Here is an 11,797-nt window from a genome sequence, read left to right as displayed (position 1 = left end):
CCCTATCTGTACCCCTGGATACGGCCCTAACCACACTTCAACCCCTTTGAGATGTTTCTGTGCAGCCGGCCCCTGTCCTCTCCCCACGGTCTGTCTGCTGAGATGCAAATTTCAGCACCCAGTCCCCGCGTGCACCAGCAGACATGCGTCCTGGACTAGGGGTGCAGGGAGGTGGCCAGGATCGTCTATGCTGCTCTCTCTGCCATGCCTGCCACAAGCCTCCTGCTGCAGTCTCCTCTGAGCCTCTGAAGCCCCCTTTCTGTCAAGGCTGATCTCCTGACTGGTGCGGGGTCTTCCCAGGGAAAGGGAGCCTTTGCTCTTTCACCCCTCCCTCCCAGGGGCACAGGTCCCATCCTGATTCTTTTTTTTTTTTTTTCTTTTACCCTACACTGTTACGTGGTGATCTCTCTTACAGCTCTGGTTGTGTAAGGTCTTCTGCCAGTCTTCAGTAGATATTCTATGAGAATTGTTCCATGTGTACATGTGTTTTTCTTGTATTTGTGAGAGGTTGTGAGCTCCATGTCCTTCTGTTTCACCATCTTCATCTCCACCTGTCCTAACTGTATAAGGTGTTTTTTAATTCTTCAATGAATTTATTATATTTATAGTTGTACAATGATCACCACAATCCAGTTTTATAGGATTTCCATCCCACACCGCCAGCACATCCCCCACCCCCCAAACTTTCTCTTCCAGAGACCATAAGTTTTTCAATGTCTGTGAGTCAGTATCTGTTCTGCAAAGAAGTTCAGTCTGTCCTTTTCTCAGATTCCACATGTCACTGATAGCATTTGATGTTGGTGTCTCATTGTCTGACTGACTTCACTTGGCATGATAATTTCTAGGTCCATCCATGTTGCTAAAAATGCCTGTATTCCGTTCCTTTTAATGGCTGAGTACTATTCCATTGTGTATATGTACCACATCTTCTTGATCCACTCCTCCGTTGATGGACATTGAGGTTGTTTCCATGTCTTGGCTATTGAAAATAGTGCTGGAATGAACACTGGAGTACATGTGTCTTTGTGAGTCATGGTTTTCTCTGGATAGATGCCCAGGAGTGGGATTGCTGGATCAAATGGTAGTTCTATGTTTAGTTTTCTGAGGAATCTCTATACTGTTTTCCACAGTGGTTGGACCAATTTACAATCCCACCAACAGTGTACTAGGGTTCCTTTTTCTCCACCCCCTCTGCAGCACTTACTGTTTGTAGACTTTTTTGTGAGGGCCATTCTGGCTGGTGTAAGGTGATACCTCGTAGTGGTTTTGATGTGCATTTCTCTAATAATGAGTGATGCTGAACATCTTTTCATGTGGTTTTTGGCCATCCATACACAGAAATCAACTGCATTTCTATATACTAACAATGAAAGATCAGAAAGAGAATTTAGGAAAGCAATCCCATTTACCATGTCATCCCAAAGAATAAAATACCTAGGAGTAAACCTACCTAAAGAGACAAAAGATCTGTACTCTGAAAATTATAACACACTGATAAAGAAATCAAAGATGACACAAATACATGGAAAGACGAACCATGTTCTTGGATTGGAAGAGTCAATATTATCAAAATGACTATACTACCCAAGGCAATCTAGATTCAATGCAATCCCTATCAAATTACCAAGTATAAGGTTCTTAAGGATAGAATGACTGTGCTTCTGAGACCAAAGGCCAGCTCAGATTCCAGCACAAGGCGTGGTAGGAAGCACGAGAGCCACCTCCTGGTAAAACTTCATCCATCAAAAGTCAGCAACCAGGTTCTCTTCTGTTCTAAACAACCACTCTTTGCCCTGTTTTCCCCACTTCCCTTTTCATCCCTATAGCTGGTGTCTCCAACGATGGCTCATAATCCAACCCCTGAGCTCTCTCAGTTCTTGAGCATCACTGTCCAACAGAGCTTTTTGACATGAAGGAAATATTCTACATTTCCTCTGTCCACCACAAAAACCCCGACCCCCTGTGTGGCACTGAGTACTTGAAATGCGGCTAGAGTAAAGCTGTGTTTCTATTTAGTTTTAATTGCATTCAAGTAGCTACATGGGCTTAGTGGCTACTGTACTTGGACAACACGATAGTAAAGCAGTGGTTCTCAACCTTCTCTGTCCCCTAGATTCACCTTGGCAGGGATCTTTTCAGAATCCAGATGAGAAAGCCATGCCCCCAAACAATTAAATTGGAATTTCAGTATTTTTAAAGTTTTCTCTGGATATTTCAAACATTTGGCCAAAGTTAAGAACCATTGCTTTCAAAGCAGTGTTTGACAAACTATTGTGCATAAGAATCACCTGGGGATTTGTTTGTTTGTTTTTGTTTTTGTTTTTTTAGGGCTGCACCTGCAGCATATGGAGGTTCCCAGGCTAGGGGGCGAATCAAAGCTGCAGTCGCTGGCCTACGCTATAGCCACAGCAACACGGGATCCGAGCCTCATCTGTGACCTACACCACAGCTCACAGCATCACCAGATCCTTAACCCACTGAGCGAGGCCAGGGGCTCTCGTCCCCCTGACTCCCCGTGGACACTAGTCAAATTCATTTCCGCTGAGCCCAATGGGAACTCCTCAGAATCTTTTTAAAATGCAAATTCAGGAGTTTTCTTCGTGGCTCAGCGGTTAACAAACCCGACTAGGATCCATGAAGTTGTAGGTTCGATCCCTGTCCTCACTCAGTGGGTTAAGGATCCAGCATTGCTGTGAGCTGTGGTGTAGGTTGCAGACTCGGCTCAGATCTGGCATTGCAGCGGCTACAGCTCCGATTAGACCCCTAGCCTGGGAACCTCCATATGCCACAGAAGCAGTCCTAGAAAAAGGCCAAAAAAAAAAAAATTAGATGGGAGAGGGAGAAAGAAGGGTGCCTTCTGCTTCCCTTTCAAAAGTGAAACAAAATACTAGTGGAGAAAAAAGGAGACTCCAGGAGAATTTAGACAAAACTTCTTGGTTAAGTCATGTTTCCTTAAGTGCATTTTGTACACAGTATTACTCTCATATAAGATCTTCATTAACAAACAAGGATCTTCGTTCAGGTAAATCTGTGAAATACATTCGCTGATGACATCCTGGGACACACCTCGGACCTACTGAGTGTGGCAGGCTGAATAATGCTCCCCACCAAGTATGTCCGTGTCCTAATTTTCAGGACCTGTGACTATTTCTTTAGATGGCAAAAGGAGACTTCACAGATGTGGTTAAGGATCTTGAGAGATTTTTGTGGACCAAGCCCTGGGCCTTCACAAGTGTCCATGTAAGAAGGAAGCAGAGGGAAGTCTGCCTACATAGAGAGGAAGACAGCAATGGAGGTAGAGAGAGACCGGAAGATGCTACGCCTTTGGCTCTAAAGACAGAGGAAGGAGCCATGGACCACAGAATGCAGCTCTAGAGACTGGAGAAAGCTGGGGAAGAAAAGATGTTCTCCCTGTGAGGTGGCCTGGCCCCGCCGACACCATGGATTCTGCCCAGTGAAGCCATTTTGGACTTCTGATTTCCCGAACTACAAGATAATGATGCCTTGTTTCCAAGTCCCTACATTTGTGGTAATTTGTCACATCAGTCATAGGAAACAGATACATTGAGTTCTAGAACTCGGGGAAGGATAACAGAAAGCACAAGAATTAACATTCCCCGTACCTGGGTTGGAACCCTGCTCCTCAACTTAGTGACCTGGCTTCAGTTAAGACTTCTCCAATTCTGTTTTTTCATCCAAAAATCGGGGCTGAGAACTTCCTCGTGTTTAGTGTGAGTATTCAGCGAGAAGAGACGTGGCAGAAGGAACACGGTGAGTATTTAAATGTCGGTGCCCTTTTCCTTGCTGTTTTCTATTCAGAGGAACTGCCAGAAACTTGGCTCCGCCCAGGCAGTTCCTACTACTGAAGTCACACAAGGGTCCCCTGAGACACGGGGTGAGGTCACTGGGGGCCTTGCTCAGGACTGTGCATGCACCCTCTGTGCAAATATCCATCAAGAGAGGCTGATTCACGTGTTCCCATGCTCGAATACTGCTATGGTATTTGTCCACTACGATACACAATTAGATGCGGGCCTAGTGACAGCAATCATCCCTTAGCTCTTAGCTACTGTGGATTTATGTTAATTAATACAGGTTAATTTTACACATCAGCCAGACAGGGCTAAGGGAGTGCCCAGGTGTATCTGTGAGGGCGTTTCCAGAAGGGATCAGCATTTGAATTGGTGAAGTGAGTAAAGCCGATGGAGGTGGGGCGGGCCATCTGCTCTACTCACTTCACCAATTACTCACTTCACTCAACCAATCCGTCTGGGGCCCAAACAGAACAAGGTGGTAGAGGAAGGGGACATTCGTTCCCTGCGCGGGTGCAGGTGTCTATTTTCTGCCCTTGGACATCAGCGCTCCTGGTTCTCAGGCCGTGGGACATGGACTGAATTACATCACCAGCTTCCCTGGGCCTCAGCTTGCAGAGAGCAGATGGTAGGCCTTCTCAGCCTCCACGATCAGGGGAGTCAATTCCTGTAATAAATCTCTTGCTATACAGACCTATTCAATTCTATTGGTTCTCTTCTTCTGGAGAACCCTAATACCCCTATTAAATATAAAACATTCCCCTGGAAGGAAGACAAGGGGGCAAGGAGAGGATCCCTGCCGTCGTCTGAGAGGTCACTGTGACCGGACAGCTCTTCACGGACAAGCAGTGCTTATCGGGGCTGGAAGAACACAGAGCCTAGAAGTGTGCAGGGGCTATTGAAAGTTCTTCACAGCAACAAAGACTGCCCGTATGTGCTCACTTCAAAGAAGGTTAAATCCTCTGCCTTAAACATTTATTTATTTTTGTCTTTTTATGGCCGAACCCATGGCATATGGAGAGCCCCACGCTAGGAGTCAATCGGAGCTGTAGCTGCTGGCCTACACCACAGCACCTTGAGATCCGAGCCACATCTGTGACCTACACCACAGCTCATGGCAATGCCGGATCCTTAACCCACCGAGCGAGGCCAGGGATCAAACCCACAACCTCATGGATGCTAGCCGGGTTCACTTCCACTGAGCCAAAACGTGAACTCCTGCCTTAAAAGTTTAACTTCCGTCCTGTTCCGTATCCTCCTACAACTCTGCGATGTGTTTAGCTTCCAAATATGAGACTGAAAGGATTGAAGGTAAGATTTATTTCATTTCAGTATACTGTAGTAGCATAGAAATAATTTGTACATTTAAAAGATAACTCTTCTGTCATAAGAGAACAAGCTATAATTCAAGGACTGCAACCCTCACTGAAATAGCTCAGCTGGGAGAACATCAGACTTACGGACTGGAGGCCAGTTTCCTCACCGATGTGCTGGCTCTGGTCCATCAGCATTCACACTGAACTGAGCCCTCTCTCCCCGACTGTCAACCTTCTCAGTGGAACGACAAGGGGGCATGGCTTAAGAAATGCCAAGGAGCAGAAATCACCTGCACTGATCCCACCAGGAACTTCTAAAGGATGGGTTCTTTAAAGCAAGCTAGAGAATGAGCTCGGCAGTGAGTAGATTCTGGAAGAACAAAATCCTGGTCCCACCCCCTGTTCTCTGGAAGTGTGTCAGTGGCTCTCAAAGAATTCAGAGAAATGTGCTTTGAGGGAAACTACAGCTTTCTTGATTAGAATCTACACTTGATCTTAGCCAAAAGGCCGAGAAGCCATCTTGATTAGAATCTAAAAGGCACTTATGCACATTTTCACTTAGGAAATTGACTGAGTAATGAAGAGTAACAGTGAACCACTCTCTCATCCTGAGTGACCAACATTCTGGATGTAAAAGGGTGGGCAGCTGCACCTCCTCCATCAAGGCTGCTGGTTCTCATTCCAGCCGTGTTCACTGGTTTCACTGAAGGTTTTTAAAAAGCAGACTCCACATCACCCATTTCCACGCACACAGTCTTCAGTTGTGAATAATATTCAATGGTCACACGGCCATTCTCTCTGCCAAACCCTGAAAGGAAGAGAAGGGTGAGTATCGCTGCAGTCCAGACACAGTGATCCTTAATCAGGGTTGGAGAGGATGGCAGAGCTGAAAAGTCCTGGGATCGAGTCCCTAGCTGCCTGTACCAGCTGTGGAGCTAGACATGGGAACGTGACCCCTCAGTTGGCAGGGAAATATCCAGGTCTCCTTTCCTACCTGCAGAATTTTAACTTCCAGGATCTATACTCTAGGCTAAGGTCTAAAAATGTTCCGACTTTCTTACCAAGCATTAAAGCAGTCTCCACAACTACCAACCTGATGCCTTTGAAAGTCAGTGTCAACTTAAAACTCTCCAGAATTAATGAAACAGAGCTTGGTTCCTAGCCTGCACTGAAGCCTGTGTGTACAGTTCCTCTGGGTCCCCTGTAGGGACAAGGTGACTAAGAATGGCAGGAGAAATACCAGAGTTCCCATCGTGGTGCAGTGGAAATGAATCCAACTAGGAACCATGAGGTTGTGGGGTTCGATCCCTGGCCTCGCTCAGTGGGTTAAGGATCTGGCATTGCCGTGAGCTGTGGTGTAGGTCGCAGACGCGGCTCAGATCCCACATTGCTGTGGCTGTGGTGTAGGCTGGCAGTTGTAGCTCTGATTTGACCCCTAGCCTGGGAACCTCCATATGCCATGGGTGCAGTCTAAAAAACAAAACAAACAAACAAAAAAAGGCCAGGATAATAGAAAATGAAATACCAAATAAAAAACTGTCGATTAACATCCACCATCTCATCATCATTCATCAGTGCTTCCATGCTTGCCAACTCTGTGATGGCCGTAAGTATCTGCCAAGAGACTGGGGTTGGGACTCTCAGGATGATGCCTCTATAAGAAAGTCCAAACCACTTTTCATACAGAAGAACCAGTGAAATTGGCAACAAGCTCCAAAGAAAGGACTTCAAAGTAATGGCTACATTCTTGATGCCTCGAATCTTCTCCTAACAGACTAGACTTACACACTCGCCATGGTGAGAAGGTCTAGGACTGGTTTTATACTTACAGCAATCACAGATTGCAAGGAAAAAGTAACCCCCACCCACAAGACAAACCTCTTTGAGATGTACATCACTGTTCACAAGCCAGTCTACACATCAGAACCTTCTGGAGAACATTTGGAAAAAATAAGATGCTTGGCTTCCATTTCTAGAGACGAATACAATGTGCAAAGGAGGACCAGGAATTCATGTACTTTTCCAGATGATTCTGCTACACAGACAGGTTTTAGGAACCTGGTCTCTAAGGACTGAATTATGACCAGGGTCTCTGGAGATGGAGGTTTGCTTTCACAATTCCCAGCTCCTCACCTGACTTCTTATATCCTCCAAAGGGCAACTCCACAGGGCTGACATTATAGTTGTTAATGAAGCACATTCCAGCCTGAAGCTCAGCCACCACTCTGTGGGCACGCTGGATGTCCCTAGGAAGAAAGCAAAATGCATTGGTTATTCACAGTTCCTTTTGCTATGACTTTAATAGGAAAAGTGAGACTCACTTCTAAGGGTCTCAAAACATTGCCAATTGTTTCTTCAGAATATGTTTTAAAATCTTATGTCATCCAGGCAAAACAGATGAGGATTTGAATTTTATAGTCGCAACCAGAAGCATCTACAGATGCTTCAGCAATAAGGGTGTCAAAACAGTTCAGTGGGGAAAAAAAATAGTCTTTTCAACAAATAGTGTTGGAACGACTAGATATCCACATACAAAAAGAACGAAGGAAGATCCCTTTCTTGCACTATATACAAATATTAACTCAAATGGATCACTGACCTAAAATGTCAGAGTGAAAGCCATAAAACACTTTAAAGCAAACAGGAATAAATCTTTATTACCTTGGGTTAGACCAAACCTCTTAGACATTGCACCAGAGGTAACAGATAAAGAAAAAACAGAATTGTACTATCAAAATTACTAAGTTTGGTGCTGTAAATGAGACTATCAAAGTAAAAAGACAACTCATAAAAAGACAACTCATAGAAATGCAAATCAAAACTACAAGACGCTACTACACATCCACTAGGATGGCTAAAAATCAAAAGAACACACAATTACAACTGCTGCCTAGAATATGGAGAAACTGAAACCCTTACATGTTGCTATGGGAATGGGAAACTGTGCTGCCACTTTGGAAAAGAATTTAGCAGTTCCTCAAAAAGTTAACCACAGAGTTACCATATGATCCAGCAATTCCATTCCTGGGTAAATATATATATATAGCCAGCAGAAACAAAACATACAAATATCCACACGAAGACTCATATACAAATGCTTATAGGAGCCTTATAATAGCTGAAAAGTAAAAACAGCCCAAATGTCTATCAATGAGTGACAAAATGTGGTATATCTATACAACAGAATAGTACTCAGTAGTGGAAAGGAATGAAGTAGTGATACCTACTATAATATAAATGAACTCTGAAAAGAAGCCAGTCATGAAAGGTCACGTACTGTATGATTTCATTTACGTAAAATATTCAACCAAAGGCAAATCTATAAAGACATAAGGTAGGTTAGTAGTTGCCAGGGGCTGGGCAGGGATTGGGGGAGAATGCAGAGTGAATGGGAATTTCTTGGGATGATGGGAATGAATCCTTAAAATTAGATTATAATGACAGCTATACAACTCTGTAAATATACAAAAAACTACTTGTGCACTTTAAATGGGTGAACTGTTCAGCACGTGCATTTTCCCAACAAAGCTATTTAGGAGTTCCCATTGTGGGGAAGTGGTTAACTAGGAACCATGAGGTTGTGGGTTCGGTCCCTGCCCTTGCTCAGTGGGTTAAGGATCCGGCGTTGCCGTGAGCTGTGGTGTAGGTTGCAGACGAGGCTCGGATCCCGCGTTGCTGTGGCTCTGGCGTAGGCCGGTGGCTACAGCTCCGATTCGACCCCTAGCCTGGGAACCTCCATATGCCACGGGAGCGGCCCAAGAAATAGCTAAAAAGAAAAAAAAAAAAAAGCTATTTAAAAAGTTTATCCTCCTTTTTGGTTGGCCTATTCTGGTGGCACAGGAACATAAAAGACAACCCACTCAATCCTCGAATCACAAAAAGCAGCTCCTCAGAGAGCACTGTCATGGTGGGTACTTGTCATTATCTATTTGTCCAAACCAGAGAATGTACAACACCAAGAGTGAACCCTAAGGTCAACTATGGACTTTGGGTGATAATGATGTGTTCAGGTTGGCTCATCAGTTCTAAGAAATGTTCCACTCGGTGAGGGATGCAGATAAGAGGGGAAGCTGTGCATATGTGGGGGCAGGGTACTTGGGAAATCTGTACTTTTCACTCAGTTTTGCAGTGAACCTAAAACTGTTCTAAAAAATAAAGTCTATTTAAAAAAAAAAAAAGTAGCTCCTCACTCTTTTCTTCAGAACTCAGAAAGAAGCTATTATATCAGGTCCTCAAGGCAGACTTGAGTCTTCCTTCCCCTAGTTTCTGACCACAAAACTGCAAAAAAAAATTAACCTTGCATATCACCGAAAAAACAGTATAATCCCAGGTGTTAAGCAGTCTTAGAAAACTGCCTACTACAGCCAAAGCTAATCAGTTTGTTTACAGTCAGTCAATCTACAATATTTTCAAAGAAATTTTACTCTAAATCACTTTTTGCTTTTCTTATAGTAGTTAAAATTTATGAGCAAAGGTATTAATCACATTACTTATAATAACTGAAAACCATGTGTTATAATGCATTTCAATTAGAGATTACTACGAAGCCATTAAAAATCATGTCTTTGAAGAATACTGCCCAACATTTATAAGCTTGTAGGTTCTAAATTCCTCGACATGTATGTTTTTAACAGGCACCTAATATGATGCTTTGCATAGATCAGAACCTTAAATATTTATTCAATGAATGAATAAAAAAAGAGTAGACCTTTCAGCTTAAGGTAAACTTCAACAGCAGGGTTCTCTGGCTATTCAAGCCTAACTGCAAAATGCAACTTTGGCATCCTCTGACTTTAGCTGAAGCAAACAGAAACTGCTGATGGAAATGGAGTGATGGCCAACTCCAGGGAGGGAAATAAGATCAGTTAAGCAGATACTGCAGCCCCATCTCTTCAAAGCCGCACGAGGTGTCCTTCCCCACCTACCTGGTGAAGACACCGGCAGCTAGCCCGAAAGTGGTATCATTGGCTCTTTCCACAACCTCAGCTTCAGTGTCAAATGATAAAATGGACATAACTGGCCCAAAGATCTCTTCTTTCACACAGGTCATGTCATCTCTGCAGTTGGCTGCAAACATTATTAAAAAAAGCAAACATCAGTGAAGGAATTATTATTTCTGGCACATGGAAATTTCTTGTTCATTGTAAACGGCTTTAGAGAAATTTCAATGTGATGTTTCCAGTGTGAATATAAATCACAGTATCCTTTCTGCATGACTATTTAACACTATGTATTAAGGTCATGGCCTTTAGTTCTAATTCTACTCTGCTTGTTCGAAACAGCTACTGAAGTGAAGTGGACAAGGACGTAAGTACAAGGACTTCCATCGCAGCACTCCTTGTACGAGAAGCAGCAAAACAATATCCAAAACAGATGGAGTGAGCACGTGAACAGTACACATCCCAAGCATGAACTGCTATGCAGCCTCGAAAAGTAATGTTTTTGAAGAAAATTTAATAACTAAATGTAATATAAATAACTGCATGTATCTTCCCAATTTCTGCAAAAATGTTACACATTTTCACACTTTTTCACATTTTCTTAATGACTGTGATATACAGTTAGAATCAAGAACTACTTTTAAAAAAAGAAAATCCAATGTAAAAACATAAACTAAAAAATAATTGAAGGGGTGATCACTTTACATGAAAATGGACCTAAGTTTTTAAGTGCCTCATTCCCTAACATGATTAAATACACACTTGGCATTTTTAAATATGCATATATATATCTAAAGAAGCTCATATATTTATATTGCAATACTGAACCCCAGGGATTCGAGAGAGAGAGTGGTGCTTTTATCTGCGTGACAGCTCACCTCAGCGCTGGCAACCACTGCACAAAGGGAGAAGAGTGGTTTGCAAGGTTGTGTTACACACGTAAACAATGTGGAGGCAGAAAGCTGCTCAGGAACCCCCCTATAAACAGCAGCTTTACACTAGCCACAGCTAAAAACTAACTACTGACACGTCTAAGATGAAGACTCTAAAATCTCAAAAGAGGTGGATTGAAGCTTATGTGTACAAAGTAAGAACAGCACTCTGGTCATCTTTATGTTACCTTGTACTTTGAAGACAGTTTAGGTGTCCCCAAAGGTATAGTAAATAATTTTTAGAATGTAATAACGGTAGTTTATTACATTCTATATCTTTAAAAACTACTAATCCATATATAATTTTTAGGGAAATCATTAGCCAGAATATTTTAATTTTTTTTTTTTTTTTGTCTTTTGAAGGCCACACCCACAGCATATAGAGGTTCCCAGGCTAGGGGTCTAATCGGAGCTATAGCTACCGGCCTATACCACAGCCACAGCAATGAGGGATCCGAGCTGACCTACATCACAGCTCACGGCAATGCTGGATCCTTAACCCACTAAGTGAGGCCAGGGATCGAACCTGCAACCTCATGGTTCCTAGTGGGATTTGTTTCCACTGTGCCACGACAGGAACTCCTAGCCAGAATATTAAACTACTCAAGACAACACATCACCCAAGAGTCCCAGAATATAGCTTACACAGGCTAACAACACGGTGTGGCTCTTTGTGCAGTGAGTTCTATACTGGAGAGTCAAGAGGGATGAGGCGATAAAGCAGCAGCAGACATACAAAGAAAGGGAGGGCTCCTGCCCACAACAAAACACTCACTATATTCTAGCCCCATATCTCA

General features: G+C 43.3%; 1 protein-coding gene across 1 annotated transcript in view; it reads right to left on the bottom strand.

Moving 5' to 3' along the window:
- Window positions 1-5,115: 5,115 nt before the first annotated feature.
- Window positions 5,116-11,797, bottom strand: part of ALDH9A1 (aldehyde dehydrogenase 9 family member A1) — a 28,036-nt gene continuing 21,354 nt past the window's right edge. Inside the window, exons 9-11 of the mRNA XM_047784025.1 lie at window positions 10,054-10,195; window positions 7,262-7,374; window positions 5,116-5,936 (exon numbers count right to left, since the gene is read on the bottom strand). Coding sequence (XP_047639981.1) covers window positions 5,842-5,936; window positions 7,262-7,374; window positions 10,054-10,195 — 350 coding nt within the window. The 3' untranslated portion in view covers window positions 5,116-5,841. The remainder of the gene's footprint in view (window positions 5,937-7,261; window positions 7,375-10,053; window positions 10,196-11,797) is intronic.

The sequence above is a fragment of the Phacochoerus africanus genome, chromosome 6 (assembly GCF_016906955.1).
Source record: "Phacochoerus africanus isolate WHEZ1 chromosome 6, ROS_Pafr_v1, whole genome shotgun sequence".
NCBI classification, from domain to species: domain Eukaryota; kingdom Metazoa; phylum Chordata; class Mammalia; order Artiodactyla; family Suidae; genus Phacochoerus; species Phacochoerus africanus.
This window is presented reverse-complemented; position numbering and strand designations above follow the sequence as displayed.